The sequence below is a fragment of the Astatotilapia calliptera genome, chromosome 12 (genome assembly GCF_900246225.1).
Source record: "Astatotilapia calliptera chromosome 12, fAstCal1.2, whole genome shotgun sequence".
Lineage (NCBI taxonomy): Eukaryota > Metazoa > Chordata > Actinopteri > Cichliformes > Cichlidae > Astatotilapia > Astatotilapia calliptera.
This window is the reverse complement of record NC_039313.1, coordinates 30,475,121-30,493,029: the sequence shown is the minus strand read 5'-3', so window position 1 is coordinate 30,493,029 and position 17,909 is coordinate 30,475,121. Positions and strand designations below refer to the sequence as shown.

The 17,909-nt window shown below is 37.9% G+C and overlaps 1 protein-coding gene across 4 annotated transcripts in view; it reads left to right on the top strand.

The window, feature by feature from the left end:
- The window catches only part of taok3a (TAO kinase 3a), a 64,474-nt gene that overhangs the window by 16,565 nt on the left and 30,000 nt on the right, over positions 1-17,909 (top strand). For 3 of the 4 annotated variants that reach the window (XM_026188222.1, XM_026188224.1, XM_026188225.1), the window contains exons 2-3: positions 7,989-8,102; positions 15,373-15,612. In XM_026188222.1, the coding sequence (XP_026044007.1) occupies positions 15,481-15,612 (132 nt within the window). In that variant the 5' untranslated portion in view covers positions 7,989-8,102; positions 15,373-15,480. Of the gene's footprint in view, positions 1-7,988; positions 8,103-8,765; positions 8,818-15,372; positions 15,613-17,909 lie in introns of all 4 variants that reach the window. The other variant, XM_026188223.1, reaches the window with a different exon arrangement.

Below are 17,909 nucleotides of genomic sequence, written 5' to 3'. Positions count from 1 at the left end.
GGTTCTTTACTTTTTTGGTGCAAACTTTAGAATTGTTCAGTTAGGATTGAATAAGTTTAAAACCAGAAATCTGTTCAGAACAAAACCTATTCCAATGAAAATGGTGGTCTCACCACCTTCCATATATTTCTGAGAGAGAGGCAACATTTTAAATTGCCAATTAAATGCATTAAATTGCTGTTCTTGTTTTCATTAATACAGCTTCAATACTGAGCTTTTGTAGTTAAATGCTTTCTTCTCCTGCTCGTCATCTCTACTTCTTTCTTTGTTGTGTGTGTGGTTGTAACCTGTTGATCCTACAGCTCCCAGCCAGACGTGCCCACAGATAAACCTCCTGCTCTTCACCTTTTACTTTCTCTTATGTGCAAAATTGGCTGTGAGGGACTGTTGAATAATTTAGCAGCCTGGTGATGGGGCTCTGTGACACTGCTCTTAGTGTGTTTACTTGTTTCAGTGTGTGTGTGTGTGTGTGTGTGTGTGTGTGTGTGTCTGTGTGTGTCTGTGTTTGTATTTATTTAGGGAGGAGGGGTTTGGAAAAAGACAGTGTGTGAGAGAGACTGTGAGTTTGGGGGGAAAAAAACAAGACAGTAGACCACACACACTATTGACAGGGTTGGAAGAAAATGTTCAGCTGAAAAGGCACTAGCACAGATAGTTGCCAGAGAGGATGAATGGCTTTAATGAGAAAACTCCAGGCTTTGCTCTAGAGGGACAGACACACAGACCGACCCCTCTGTATTCATGGGATTTCTCTGAAAAAGCTTTCACAGTGAATGAAGGATGGTCTTTGTGCAGCAGAATGAGTGTGACCAGTGCTGTGCGTATGTTTGTGTGCCTGCATATGTGTGAGTATGCCTAGCTTTCATTACCATTTTCAGACAAGTGCACATGTGTCCAACGCACAAGGTATGCTGGTGATGCATTAATTGGGGGATGTTTTAGATACCACACAGGTCGGCTACTTCATTACCTCAGTACAAATGAAAATCACTCGTATAGAGAGGCTTGGGTACTGTGAATTTGCTTTACAAGACTCCAAATTAGGATAAAATACTTTTGTAGCTTCTTGGATGGAAAAATGTTTCAAAGCAACTCAGAATAATCTCCTCTGAACTTTTAGGTCTTGGAAAGAACATTTCAAAGATGATCCTTGTATATGCTGAGACTTATGTTAGATTATCTGTGTGATTTGATTTTGCTGGCTTTATCTTTCACTGTGCCGAGATGGATAGAAGCAGTTTTTCCAGTGCAAACAATCAGAAGTAATGACTTTATTTTTAGCAAACCAACATTTCTATCTTCACAGAACTCTTTTTGTCCTGCATTTACTTTTTTATTCCAATACACATTGTCAAACAGAAATTAAACCTTTTTTAAATTTAAGATTTAAATTTACATGGAATTAAATGCAAAATGTTTCTATCTGAAAATCTTTTTATTTTTCATTCAGTTACTTTAGAAATGAATTAACTGTTTGTTTATTGAAATTTTCAATACATTTTCATCACTACTCTCTCCACGTCTTAGATTAGATTAAGTTTTTAGGCCTCTCAAGTCTAAGAGGCCCAAAGCCAAAGATATAATAGGCCTCCAAATCATTCTCATGTGTGAAGGCTTTTATGTGTCTTGGTTGTGCTTGTTCCATTCTCATTACATAACACTCTGTAGGTCTACATAATTGAAAATGGCTTTTCTACATCAATGTGGAGATTAAAATTGCCATTGACCTACAAAGCTGTAAGACACAAAAGGGCCGTCCTCCTCTGCTTTGTCACAAGTGTGCATTGTGTAACTTGGGACTATTGAGAGCCATTCTACTGTAATAGACATTGCGAGTAACATTAGGGCCATTGTTGCTGGAGGTGCCCCTGAATCCGAATTTTTAAAATTATTGAAATTGCAATAATTGCAGGCTTATATAAAGTACAATATGCCTCTTTCAGAGGCAGGATTTCAACTTCAGTATTGTGTAAGAGCATAAACATAAATGAAGCAATGGAATAAATTTCATAGCATTCGTTGCTAGTAGATAACTAAAGTCTTAGGTTCTGTTCTGACCAATTCTGCTTAAATAGAGGGACTGGGTAACACTATGGTAATATTGGATGAACCAGGACCTTATACAGTGAATTGGCATGTCTTGGCACTTTATGGTTGATTACAGTAACTTAATCACCCCTTTCGGGATGTACTTCACAGTAGCTGCAGCAATGTGCTGGTAACATTATCTCTTATACACTAGACTCACTCAAAACACTGGACCCACGTCACACACAATTTACACATACTTGCACTTTGACCTTTTGGAAGATATGGGTATCAGCCTTTAATTTCACTTCAATAAGAGTACAGCACAGAGTGACGCTTTGAAGCATTGTCTTTCAGGGACTTTCATGGCTGTTTTGAAAATGCATTTTAACAGTGAATATCTTTTAAAGGCTGAAAGAATTTAAGATTATCAACATGTGTTAATGACAGTAGTGACAGGGAACATTTGGGTGGCATTATTTTACAATTAGAGATTTATTCAAAGTTTTCTGTCTTGAATGATCAAAAAAGCTGTCTGGAGACACAGTATTACGCACTTTATACACCACCATTAGTGACCCAGTGACATTATCTTCTGTCTAAATGCTGGTTCTTAAACCTGTTTTTGTTATGTATTCTGGCAGTGTATTTGCAAGAACAAACGTTTTTGAATCCTTTACCATTTGGAATAACCAGTTTTTGGCATTGATTACTAACAAAATATAGTGAACCCAAGCTGTTTTGATGAGAAATCATCTTTGTAAAATATGGGTTTGGCTTATTTATTGGATGACTTGATTGACAAGCTCTCTTCAGGTCATGGCACAGCGGCCATTGGTAAACAAGACATTTGTCTCTCTTGTGCTCTCTTTTTCTTTAAATCATCGTGTTGTTCATTTGCTTTTGAGTTTTGGGTAATTGTCTTGCATCACTCACCCTCTCTGACGTTTTAGGGTCATGGACTGCTCCCCTGACATTTTTTTTTTTTTGTAAAATTTCTTGATTCAGATTTGAATTAAAAGTTTCTTCAGTTATTGCAAAGCATCCAGGCCCTGGGGTAGCAAGCCATGATATTGGCCTCCACTATGTTTCACAGCTGGAATACAGTTTTGTTGTTGAGCGGTGCCTTTTTGCCCCCCTCTAAATTGTTTAAATCATGTGACTGCAGAATATCATCCACAAGTGTTGTGGAACATCCAGCTGATATTATTTGGAGTATACTTTAAAAATGTTTTCATCTTGCGCTTCTGTTAACACCATTCTTATTTAGTGTTTGTGTTACAGGGAACATGAATCCTTTGTTTTTTGTTGGGTTTTTTTGTGAGGGTTTTTGGCCAGTCAAATCAAGACTTCTGCAGATGTTTTTTCCCCTATCCTTGCATCCTTATTTTACATTATGTGAATTTTCAGGGTAATCAGTGGTAGGAAGCATAACAACACTTCTTCTTCTTTTTTTCCCCCTCCCCCTCACACAGTAGTAAACAGACAATCTTACCTAGAGCTGACAAATGCCACGGAGCCTTTTCTAGCTCTATGCATGATTTTTAAAATGCTTCCTGTGAAAGTTATGGCGATCCAGACATAGTTTTTTTTATAGAGTGGGGACTTAGTTTTTTCCCTTTTTTCTTTAAGGATGTGATTACTGACCAAAAGTCTTCCACATTTTTTTTTTCCATTCACACAATGGAAACCCCCCAAAAACAAACAAACAAAAAAACCCATTCTGCTGATAAAGCTGCAGATTACATTTGTTGTCTCTGCATTAGTTTAAGTCACGATCGTAGGCACACTAGCTCATCTCTAATCTGTACTTCATCCCCACGGTGCTTAAGCGAGATAGAAATGTAGAGGTCCATCAAAGTAATCTGTGCAGAGTTCATCATAAGTCATCTAAAGCACAAATAAAGTACCCACTGTAAGGTTCTGAGCTGTTGTTGCTTTAAGGCAACAAGAGCGAATCACTTCAAATAAACTAATGAGTAAGAATTGGCCCAGGGTTTAGGTCGGTGGATGGGCCACTTATTTGTCTAGTATTTGTCCCTCAATCCACCAACGCCTACATTTATGTTGGCATTAGGCTTAAAACTAATCTGAGAAGGTAACAGTCTTGTGTGCGTTTGTGCGTTTGTATGCATGCATGTCTCAGTAGTGCCACTAAGCTCTTGAGATGAGAGCTGCCCTGAAGTCTCCAAATCCTGCTTTACAGCATAAACTATGTATGTGTATGTGTGTATTCTTCACTGTGTGAAAATGAGTCACTGCTATAAAAATCCACACCATGCCACCCTGGCAGAATAATCAGAACATAATGTTTAGTTTCTTTCTATCTCGCTGGATTAGTTTATTTTCATCCGGGAAGAATTTTTCGTGTTGTTGAAATAGCCTCGCATTTTGGTTGCCTCGGCTTTAAATAAAGCGGTGTGTCACTATGGGACATGATTTTAAGCACAACTCCAAAATGACTCATCAAAAACCCACCTCAGTCATCCTCAGCCACACTGGGAGTCATTGATTACATTTGTAAACTCTGAGTATTAGTGTCATTCATTTAAATTTAGGAAAATCAACACTCAAAAAAGAAGGATGAACTATCAAACTAGCCTAACTGGTTTTTAGTGCTCCAATTATGCACATAATTCAAAAGTTGGCTACTGACACCATTTCTCGTGCTTTCAGTTCTTAGATTGCACAAAATTCCCCAGGTTTTCATGAAGGAAGTGATGTCATTGTTTATAACGTCTACAATCAGTTTTGTGACATTTTGTTTTTACATCTAAAAACTGAAGCTAAAAGGGGATTAAAGTTGGACAAAGTCCATGTTTGACACCCTGACATCTCACTTGATGAATTGTTTGGCCAATCCCCTTGAAAGCAGTTTTTCTTTTTTTGTTTTCTTTTTTCTTTTTTTCAACCAAAAATAAGAAATGCAATGTTAGGCGGTTGAAGCAGTTTTTGTTGGCCAAGTTGTGTCTTGGAAATTGACAACATGTGACTCAAGATTTCTGATTCATATCACAGTGTGTCATAACAGGAGGAACAGAAAGTAAGAGATGGATTTCAGGATTTTGATTTCTAGGCAATACACTAATGAAGTTTATGAAAGAATGTTAACATAGAATGTCAGAGATGCTGTTATGCATGTTTTCCAGAGCATACGTTACCTTAATTCTTCTGAACTTGGAATAAGAAGTAATTTGATTAGTATTTCACTCATTTATGTTTGTACAGGTGAGCATGGACTAGTTAAGAGCCTTAAAATCAGAAACTTTTCACATGGGCTGTCACACTCTTTAACTTATCTTCTACAAACCCACAATATCCCTAACCCTTTTTTTTTTTAAACTTTACTGTTTAAGTGATTACCACATGCTCTGTGCCTTAGTCTCAGCCATTTTTCTGTTTTTTTTTTTTTTTTTTTTTTTTCCTTTGTTAAAGCACATTTCATCATGTCATGCTGCAGCTGGCCCGCTAACCTTTATAACCTTCTCTTTTCCTCCAACACCACGACTCACATGTATGCACATCCACTGAATGCTCTGAAACATTTGGTTAGCATTGCAGCAGTATGCTTCTCAGCCACCAGGCCAGGAGACATTCCAGTTTAACTTTCATTTTTTTAAATTTAATATGACCTCTTTTCTGTTTCATTCACATAAAATGTGTAAAGGACCAGTATTTACAAAATTGCCTTAGGACTCGATTATGTTCGCTTGTGACAACAGGGTTTATCTATTGTAACTCATTCTGCTGATTTATTCTTCATTTTTGTACTGTACATAAAATATTCATGTTTTTTTTTTTATTCAAATGAAGTATCTTTACAGTCTGCATGCATTTTCTGTGTTTATACCTCTAACCCTTAATCCATTAACTAATTGCTCAGTTAACAGATAATTAATCAGCAATCCAATTTGATAAAAGATTGTTTCAATGAAATTATTACAATTTGTACAGCCATGTCACATAATTAACTGAACAAGATTTTGACTCATTTCAAAGTAGTGTATTTTAAAAGCCCTTATATAGCTCACACAGTACAGTACATCAGTATAAAATGTATTATTTTATTTCAAAGTGAAGACAATCGAAACCTCTTTAAAACACTCACAATGCTGCCTTTATGTTCTTATCAGTCCATCAAATAAAACTGACCTCGTCAAGAACTCGAAGACTCAAATAAAAGATGCAAATAAACCTGTACTGTTATACTTATTCCCACTACATAGACTGTACATATTTTTCTTTTCATTGTTGCTTGGTCATAAATGCCAGGCAGGGTGGAGTAAGCGAGGAGGAGGAGAAGTGCAGCCACAACTTTCCCAGAGGCTCATGCAAGCGTCAGTTGTGTTATAAATCATTCAGGGACACTCAGAAGGGGCACAATACATTTTTATCTCTCTTCTCTCATCTCTGAATCCCCTCTCCCTGTTTTATTATTGAATGTGGTTCCTTTGAGCGTCCAATCTGCCACTCGGCACCATCAAAAAGAGAAAGGAGGAAGTAGTGGGGGTTAACCAATAAGACAGAGAGAGAGAGAGAAGGGTAAAAATGGCTGTAATGTGGGAGGCAGAGGAGATGAGGAAAGGACTCATTCCAGTTTGATTAGACACAGGAATTCGGTTGCTCAAACAAAAAGGTCACAGTGTCATTTGTGTCCTAAATAACAGATCTACTGTAAATCTTGATTGTCCGAGACAACAATTGATTTTTATTGTGTGCCCGTCTCAAAACGATTATGTAGTTGTGGGTGAGGTTGGATTCACTGGTAGTTGATGCTGTTCCACCTGCTTGTCAGAACGAAATAAAGCCCAGTAGCTGACAGCGCTCTGCTGTCAGAACAACTCTCTCAGATTTGATGTGTATGTGTGAATCGACTATATGTGTAATACTGTGTGTGTACGTGGATGAAAACAAAATATTATGCTTGCTTGTGGGTGTGCTTGCAAAAGCTTGTGTCCATAAGCACTGTATGTAGTGTCCTTGAACTCATGTATTTGAAAGAAGATGCATTTGTCTGCAAAATAGGAAGCACTTCTTCATATAAAATGCTCGGATATCTAGCCTGAGATGTTGTCAGCTGACTGTAGTCTGGCATAGACCTCGAGCTCCCTGTGAAAATGGCCAAGTGGGTGTAGAAAATCACTCAACACGAACATGGTTTTTGTATCTGTCGTTCTGCATAAAGGTAGACTGTGGATCCATGAAGATGGTGCCTGTATTTTTACTGCTGCACTGAATAAAGTTATACCAATGAGCATTTTAAGGCAAAAAACATCTCAAGCCCGCCTTTTTGAGAAAATGTACACAGATTACATTTCCGCTAAATTTTCTGTTTTTGTTATGGAAATTACATTGCCATCTTTCCCGAAACTGAGAACATAATAAGTATCTATCACTACAAAGATTTTCATTGGCTGTTGAGTCATTTCACCATCTGCTGTTATCAGATGTGTCATGCTATTTGTTTCAGTTCCAGAGTCCACCTATGGCATGGTTACAGTTATAATTTAGTGTATCTCATATATATGCTGTTGACCTGATGAATCAATCAATCGAAATTAAATTTTTACATGACACTTTTGATTATTTACGCTCAGTGATGATTTAGTGACCTTTGTTACCGTACACTCTGTGAGCACTACACCTATGGCTGTAAAGAATTCCTTATGGTTCTTACTGGTAAATATTACTTTCCTCCTTTCTTGTTTTATGAGCCAATGAACAACCCTTTGGTACTCTAGAGTAAGGAAGATGATATAAAATGTAGTTCAGATGCTTGTTGAGACTGTAAAATGTTGTGAAATGGGGAAAAAATACTAAATGGTTGACAAAGTAGGCACTTTCAGAGTGAAGCTAATGATACGAGATCAAATTGATAATCATAGTGTCTAAAATATCCCACCCAAAATTTTATTTGTTTGTTTTTGCCTCTTTTTTTTTTCTTTTTTTTTAAACCCCAGGAGCAGTATTCCACCAGTCATGAGGGCATCTGAAAAAATGCAACACTGGATTTAAACCGAGAAGAGAGAGGGAAGACAGGCTAGTCCTACATACCCCTCAACACATTTCTACAGGTAGGTTATGTATTTGACTCTCTGAGGCTGTTTGATGTATTGTTTTTGCATATTATGACAATCTGTCTATGAGCAGTTTTTTATTTTTTGTTTTATTTTATTTTTAATACAATGAATTCATTTGTGTGTCAGAAATCCCCTTCATGCTACAGTTAAGACAGATGACACAGGGATCAGCCAAATGCAAACTGGGTCAATATTGAAAGCTTCTGCCCTGCTGGCTCTCTGATGTACTTAACAGCCAATCACCTCTCTTTCACACTGATTTGCAAGAATTTTTCCTCAGGTTGTGACATGAAAAAAACTTTCTTGCCTGGACCAGTTTTGAAGTTAACAGCAGTTTAAATTAAAATGAAAGTTCATGTTATGTCACAGCTACATCACTGTTCTTTTTTTCTATAGTCATGGTGATTGTGTTTTTGAAGTGACTCTGATTAAGTACTGCAGTTGAATTTGGTGGACAAGGGTTGCATTAAAAGGAACGTTTTTGTTTGGTTTACTTTGTTATACCACAGTTGTTTTCAGTTTTCCATAGAAAGTAATTTTGCTCGGGCACCACTAAGCTGTAGCGATTGAAGAACTTGAGGTTTGTCTGTGGTTTGCAGTCTTTTATGAATTAGGCAAAAATGTAAATCCTTCTGCCAACTTGTCATCTTTACACAGAGAGCCCACAGCCATCATTGGAATCGGTGAAAAGGAAAGCGCGCGTGTGTGAGTGAGTGTACATTCTGTTCCGTAGGCAAAACTTGCTGCTGAGTCACACCCTGATTGGGGAGGAAAAAAGCTTGTGGGGATTGGGTGTGGTAGAGAGGAATGATTTTGGTTACAGAACGCCTCTCTAGGCAAGGATAAAGACTTATTTGAAATGTCTCGACTTCCCCTCACTGTCAGTCTTGTGAGCTCAAGGGCAAAGAATCTGTTAAGTTCACACTTTAGAGAGCTGCTTCACAATCAGGTCCATAAGACAGGTCACAAATACTGCTTAAAAATGTAACTGGCAAGGTGTCGAGGATGAAACGGAGTGAACTTTTGACTTTAGCTGCAAATGTTTCATGTCTTCACTTTCTTCATAGGAAAACAGGGGCTCATATAGCCTGAAGTGATTCTGCCACCTGATTAAATGTTAATGCCCTTAGCAGCTTTGTGTCATGGCTTCATATGAGAATGGAAATCTATCTGTCAAAGAAATGAAAGGGTTTTTTGTGTTTATTTTATATAATATGCCTAACTCTTCATGCTTCCTGCATACGTCCTCGTGAGTGTGGCTACCATTTGAAAGAAGATGAATTAACTGTGAACAGAGACAGACTGCAACAATAATTTAGGCCTCGAATTTCACTCCATTCCAGGCCACTCTGTTCACCAAACCAACAGACTGCTAATCTTGCATGATAACCCCATGTGTCAGAATATTAGATTCTGTTTGACTGAATATCATGCCCATAATAAATTTAATTTGATGGGTTATTTGTAGTACACAGATAAGAGCTACAAACTGCAAAATCTGTCCTTAAAAACAAACAAAAAAATAACCCTTGAGCTTAAACTGAAAGCTCCAATAATCAAATCAAATCAAATCAAATCACTTTTATTGTCACTTTTATTGTCACATCACATGTGCAGGTACATTGGTACAGTACACGTGAGTGAAATTTTTGTGTGCGAGCTTCACAAGCAACAGAGTTGTGCAAAATACAATAATGTAAACAAGCAAAATACAAGAATGGCTACATCTGAAACTAATAAATATATGTACAATATATAATAGTATATGCATTTCTGGATGTGTATACTAAATATTTTTGTGTGTGTGTGTGTGTGTGTGTGTGTGTGTGTGTGTGTGTGTGTGTGTGTGTGTGTACACATATTTTACAAATTAAATAGAGTAAACAATAAATAAAATATATAAAAATATACAGAGTTGAGACATGTGCAAAATACTGATATACCTGTTTTGACAGTCCTGACACCTATTTCTTCAAATACATTATCTATCCTTTTTATTATTGCTCTCTCCACCAATCCTTTATTATGTAATGATGGGTGATTTGTCTAATATTATGCATATAGAAGCAGGTAGACTTTGCTTCCTTTGATGAGAGAAGGGTGCAGGTTGCATGTGTGCATCTTTGTGGAGTCTACAAAATTGCAGAAAGATAATGCTCTTAATAGTTGATGGTGGCAGTTTGCTTGATGCTTGCATTTGGAGTTTTATCTACTTGTTCCTGATTTTAATATCATTGCTCAACCTCAGGACAGGTCAAAATGACCCTCAGGCTTGTGCTTCAGTGGGGACTCCACCACTGCCTGTGAGTGCTTTAGAGTCATCAGTTCACTACATCTGCCTGAACTCAGTGGCCAGGCAGCAGTCTGGAGAATTACCATTCAAATTAAGCTATTATACTATTGAGGTTGTGCCAAATATATGTAGTCTATCCTTAATAAATGGCCATTTGTGTTGATTCAGAACATACACTTCACAGACTTTCCACAATAAGAAAGAGTGTTATCACATCTGTAGCTTTAATTTGGCTTGTTGTCATCACTATACAACCTTGGATTGTGCATTTAAGTAGGCTTTTATATTATTCATACAATAACAAGGTTGACCCATTTTATGCCATGAAGAGGCATAACACACACACATACATGCACATGTCACACACACAAATGCTGTATCCTCCAAGGACCTTCTCCTACTCCAGTGAGATGTGAGGCTCTATCTGCGCACACTACTACACTAATACACACTACTAAGGCTCTAAGCCCGCTTTCTATAATGTCATGATAGGAGTTGAGAGAACTGGATTATTACGTAATTCTTATTCTTGCACTCTCACACACATACCCACCATAGGACTAGCCTCAGTGTACAGTTTGGTGGATTTTCTGCTTCTTCTTTTTTTCCCCGTTTCTGATTAGAGCTGGTGATTTGAATCCCAGTAAGAATTCCCACAGTCTGTCTAATTCCTGTTCCTGTCTAAAGCTGGGAGGAGGGCCAGTAAGCTGCTAAACCCCCCTGGCTATACAGAAACATATGGGCAATTGTGTGCTCTCATTGATGTATTGGTGCAGATACATGCTTGTGTACAGTACCCTGTTTATCCATGTGTAAACATAAACATACATACATTAGTGCATACCTGCATTTGTGATGTAAATGTACACAAACAACCTCAGAAGCATGTACTTCATTTGTGCACACATGACTTTAGATAGACGTGAACCTACTGTAAATGACTGCATGCAAAGAAAATGTTCTTCTTTCTCCAAGCTTGTCTTTTTCAGGCAATTATTGATACTGTCATTTATTGATTATTATTGATACGGTCTTAGAAACCTTTTTAATAACTCCTGTACAATACAGTGGGTTTCAGAATTAGTTTACTCACCTTTTGCACAGAAGACACTCAATATTTCTGTGAAGCTGTCGTCTGTTTTCATTTATCAATAATATCAATTATACAAAAACAATTCTGTTTCCTCTTTTCTCTCTTATCTGTCTATGTGGTAGCCCAGTTAATTCTTATGCCCTTGCACAGTCTATTATTCAGGTATTGTTTAAAAGAATATAATCATTTAAAAAATAATGAATACAAATCCTGTATTGAAAACCTTTCTAAATGTTCAATTTGAACAGTATTGGTATGATTGGCTTTCTGAACCATTTTATGATATATAGGCTTATTTACATTGCGGTGTCCCATTTAAATACTTGCAGTGCCGCAGATGGTATAGAGCCATATCTGTCAGCTTGAGTGGTCCTTAAGAACACGTTGGCACATCAATTAGTGATAGCAATGCTAAGAGGGGGCCTAAGGGTATTATGGATATGCTTTGTTATGCATGTATGTTTCTTGTATATGCCTAATGTTATGTTATATATGTCCCATAAATATTTTTTGATTGTGTTTACTGACATTAGAATAAATGTGTTGTTGGTGTAGTGTATCAAGATACAAGCACTGTTGTTGCTTTAAACTTTTTTTTTTTTTTTTTTTAACAAATATGTACACTAGAAAGATAATACATTACATTTGTAAATATCATGACAGGATTTTTTACTGGTAATACCTGATAAAAGCTTGTCAATGTTAACCCCTACCTGGAAACGGTATGTTTTAAATTTTTTGGGACCAAACACTGCCAATTCATGTATGAACTCACTATCAAGAATTTTAGTGGAAAATCCTTCTAATTGCTCTTCAAAACATATTAAATTCTCCAGTGAAGCTGTGTTTGTGTAAGTACTAGTCAGATTAGCATAAATCACATAATCTCTTTTGCACATAATTTGTATTTATGATGTATAGTTTATTGTATATAGCAAATCCGGTAGCCTAATTACCCACCTGCACCTCACACACATCCCATTTACACACTAGGTGTACATTATTTCTGCACATGCAAAAAGATTCACACCTACGCATATGTATAGTGTCATTATTTGAAAATGTGGCTCTGAGTATGTTGTAAAAAATTTACACACACAAGCATTTAATCTGTCTAAGCCATTTGCCTAAGCAGCTCTCTCAGAACAATGCCATTCATAGATCCTTAACACACACACACACACACACACACACACACACACACACACACACACACACACACACACACACACACACACACACACACACACAGAGCAAACTGTCCAAACACTGGGCTTTGCTGGGCTAGTAACAGGTTTACGAAGCCCCCTGAGTTACAACCTGTTGTTGCCACATTGCATCACTTCACACATTTCGGGAGACTGGAGGAGGAAGAATGGAAAAGAACGAGAGAAGGTGTTCAGTCTCTGGAGTGATCACATGAATTAGGTGTTCATTTGCTTCATTTTTGTCTCTTGGAAACAGTCAGGAGATTGTTCTATCTTTGTGGCTTAGATCAGCTTTCAGAGTTTGGGTAAAGCCCACTTACTCTGTTGGATTTTTTTTTCTCCCCCCTCTCATTTTTGTTACCCTGTACAAACTAATGAATGCATCATAGTGAGGGTATGTACATGTATATCTGTACTTATGTGCACTATATGCTGTGGGTGTGGGGAGAAAGGTGAGATGGAGGTTGTGTCAGGCTTTTTTTTTTTTTTTTAAGTAGTTATGTTAGAGAGCTTAAGCAGGAGAGATGAGAGAAAGACGGGGCTGATGCAACCAGGAGACACACAGACAAATGTTTCAGAGTCACTAACACAGACATGGACACACACAGGTTCATATTGTAGGTGCACTTAGGAAAAAGCAAATTAAATACTTACTGCTGTATATGTGTGTTTATGTAAGAATAAACATTGCACACACATGCATCCAGATATAAGGCGATGTATGCACGTTTCTTAAACTGATTTATATTCTTTTATTGCACTTTTATGTTGGAATAAATATAAAATACACATTAATAAAATAGTACTAATGTTTAATTTACAACCCACATTATTGAAAAAGCTCATTGATTGGATATTTGATGAGATCACAAAGAGCTTCGAGCTGCACCAGTAACTGTGCGCAGTAGAAGTTTGTGTACAAACAGCTACACTGCTATATTGTACACACTTCATCAACTGTAAGATTTTTATTGTAGTCATGAAGAAGCCATATTAGGGTTTTATGTTTCTGAGAAAAAAACCCTCTATGACCAATAGATGCCTTAAACTAATTTGTAAACCTGCATGTATGATCTCTCACCTTATACAGGCTGATAAACTGGAACCATGGCCGTTGTTTATGTGTAAATCTGTGGCTACTTACAAGAATGTTGTGGAGCATTCTTCAAGAGAAGCCAGGGCTAAATGCCATGAAATTGATTTTAGTCAGGCTACAGCACAACTGATTTACGCAAAGCTGAGATGTTACGGCAGCTTTTTAAATGGCAGCAGGCTGTCACAGTGCTCCAGGAGACCTTTCTGTATGCAGAAGTTCATAAGAAGCAGCATGTGTGTCATTGTGGTTTTCTTCATCATTATTTCTAACATTCACTGAAATAGACTGTGGGCAGTGTCACTGTATATTTTGATTTATATTTAGATTTTGGAATATGAAGCACAGCAACAAGTCTTTTTGCTCCAAACCACTCACTTTACTTACTTTGATATTTCAAAAGTCTTTAAAACTTACTTATGTCCAAGCTCATATCCTTTACATTGAATTGGGTAGTGTCATCAGCCCAGTATATCTGTGGAAAAACTTATCAAGAGTAGCACAAGAAGCTAACAGTAGCTTCCTGGTTACATCAAGTGGACAGTTTAAAGTACAATAAAAGCTGTTATTTAGCTTTTTGTGGCCATGTGTTGGAAAAAAAATCCATGTTTCTCAAACGAAATTCCAATAACCAAAACATACACGAAGCCTAGTGACACATATTTCTGTCCATATTCAAAACCCCAAGGCTGGAATCATTATGCGTCTGGTGCTATGGCACAGAGGGCTCAGGACTTTGCCTTTAAGACTGATATTTTTGGAGTGGGTGCAATGGCTTAGATCCCTTTAAGAGCAGAGGATTAGGATGATGCTGATGCTTCGTGTCTTGGCCTGGGTGCCTGTGTGTCTTGCTGCCTCTGCCTGTATGTCAGCTTTCTCTGTGTGGGGCTGGCCTTTGGAGCCAGATTTACTTGCTGCATCTGGCTGATGTGCACACTGATTTCATGGTAGAAAGAAAGAGAGAGGGAGAGAATGAGAGACACTGGTATCAGAGAGATGCTGTGCGCCTGCGTGCATGGGTGTGAATGTGTGTTGCATGTTCAACGAAGCTAACTGGAGCAGGGTGTCCAGGATGCATACACGCTTGATGGCCTGGCTGCAGCCTTGTGATACAAAACAGTCAGCATTAGTGTGTTTGTGTGTGTGCGCGGGCACTATGTCCATGTGTGGAAATGATGCATCAGTGACTCAACTTCTGCTGTCAAACATGTGCGTGTGACTGTGTATGCAAGTGTGACTGTGTGTGATGAGCAGCAGGACTAGACAGCTATCGTCGTCATTATTAGCAAACATTTTTTTATTAATTTTTTTCCTGTCTTATCACCTATCAGCTGTCAATGAGAAGCACTAATGAAAATACTCAAAGAAGCCCTGCATATTGCACATGAAATAAGGATATTCTGTGAAGTGACATTAAATCAAACAGTGTCTGGATGTTCACAAGTATCAACAACCATCCTTGGGTATAAATGCATCTAATTTTAGCATATATGCTAGGAAACAAATGTGTTGTTATCCAGTGCACGGCAGTAAATATCAGCCTAATAGTCTATTCTCTTGACCTTTCTTTTTCCCAGGTCTAGCTGGCCAATGCCGGACCCGTCGTGGATATTTGGTGGTGGTAGTAGCAGAAGTAGCGTGTATGTGAGTGCGGTCCCTGGCGCCTAGCCCATGTCCAGCACATAATGCCGTCGTCCACACGGAAAGGAGTACCGAAGGACCCCGAGTTGGCTGACCTCTTCTTCAAAGATGACCCAGAGGACGTTTTCTGTGACCTACATGAGATCGGCCATGGCAGCTTTGGGGCCGTCTACTTTGTAAGTATCAGTTCACAATTATGGTAACTCTGGCTTTCAAAGGCCTTGAAGTAAATTAGAAATTATTCTTTTTGAGATAGATTTAAAGCACTTAATTTGAGTTTTGCAGCTTTAGTGATACAGATCTGAAAGAACAGCAAAAGTGGTTGGATCATTTAAGAAGTTGCATAAACACTTCTAACATTATATATTGCAGTTTATCATTGTTATTAGCTAGTAGGGCTGGGTATCGTCACTGATTTCTAGAATCGATTCAATTCCGATTCACAAGGTCCCAAATCGATTTGATCCACGATTCGATTTAATTCGATTCGATTCGATTTAAATCTGGGAAATTTTGACAGTCAGAAGTATAATTCAGATCAGAACATTTACATATTTTTGTATCTATAAAAAGGAAGCTGACACTCGCAAGACTTTATCCAAGGTGTGAGCATCACAGCAGATGCCTTTGTGTCAAAGTAGCTGAAGATAAAACACAGAAAAACATGAAGGTGATTTTCCTGGCCTGGGATTTTATACAAATATTCTGCAGTACATCAAAAACGAAAGAAAACCATTAATTAATGAACATTGCCTCTGACGTTACAGCGGTTTTATTAGACACACGGCTAAGCATTTTGCATTTTGAATAATATTAAAAAGTTTAAATTTGTTCAGTATTGAACAGCAGAAATGAGGCTTTCTTTTCGGAAGAATGTAAAAAGGAAAAAAACAGCGGCCGACAGCGCTGTAAACAACAGTAGACTTGTGCGTAACAAGCAAGCGAATAATGAAGAAAGCGAAACTGTTTGAGAGAGAGAGAGGGGGGGGGGGGAGGGAGGGAGAGAGAGAGGGAGAGAGGGAGCTGTGCATCGCAATGGAAGCAAAACAGTAAAAGAGTGAATTCATGACGATGTTTATGTGAAGCGTTTGGATCTTCTTTTGCTGCTGGTTCGGTCAATATTGTTTGGAGAGAGATCAAACTAACAGCTTTAGAATCAGCGCATAAAGGGCGTGAACACAAAGCGCAGACCCGGATCAGCGAGCTGTCGGCTTTCAGCCCCGACTGTGAGAAAGGCGACATCTAACTGATTCTGATCCGCGGGTTGCGCTGTGTGTTTAAGTCTATGTGCAGAATCCCTGTACCTGCTCTCATTTACTGTTTGGTGGTTCTTGAAATTTTGTGAGATGTCACCAGAGATTCTGGCATTTCGGACAAAATAAATTTATATTAAAAAATCGATTCAGGATTTTAATGAATCGATTTTACGTTATCCAAGCCAGAATCGATTTTAATCGATGAATCGATTATAAAAACCCACCCCTATTAGCTAGTTACATACGCACATACTTACACTTCCTGCTGAATAAAGGAATATGTATGCTGTAAATGTAGTGCACCACATTATGGCTCTTTGAAAGCAGTTAAGTGGAGACAGATCCTCTCTCAGCACTTTTTCTGTTTCTTATTAATCTCATCATCACTAATTACTCATCAAGCTTTGATATTAAAGCTGCATGGAGGAGGGAATGAAAAGCATCCTGTATTCTCCTTTTTCTCCTCCTTTCTCCCTTTTCCTCCAGATGCAGGACTAGGGGCGATAAGCCTCCTCCCTGCCTTGCAAGACAGCTGTTCTGTTGATATATAAATACAAAGTAGTAGTCAATGAAGGGGGAGGATTTTCTTGACTGCCAGGGCTTTACTATCCCATGTCATGTACACGTACACACGACCAGTACATCAGTAGTAGTCCTAGTACCCATGTCCGTCTGGCTGACAATCTCCAGTGTGTGTCTAAATCCTGCCCTGATGTCAATCCTGTGCTCACTGACACACTTGTACTACCCCTATTACAACAGTGCTTGCTGTCAGCAAGGGCAGTTTTTGTAAATGTTGTTAATAGCTTTATTTTTTCAGTGATTGAACTAAGGATACATTATAATTAAAAAAAAGAAAAGTTTTTATTGTGTTATACAAAATCGATACATACGATACTATCATCTAAAATGATATCTAAAATCATTGTCAATGGCAACTCATGTTTACAGCTTTACAAAAACTACTACTACTTACTCCCTTATGTTTCATATATGCTAATTTATTATATCTTTTAAGAACAGTATTTATTTAAACATCACAATATTTTCTATTCAAAGCAGGTAAGGTTGTTTTTTTTATTGTTTTGTTTTTTTAACCCATTCTGATACACTCCAACCTGAAGACGGGTTAGTATGAATTTTTGCCTGAGAGATGAATCAGTACATCAGTGAATCAGTTGCTGTTATCTATTACTAGTGGCTAATCGGAGCTTCTC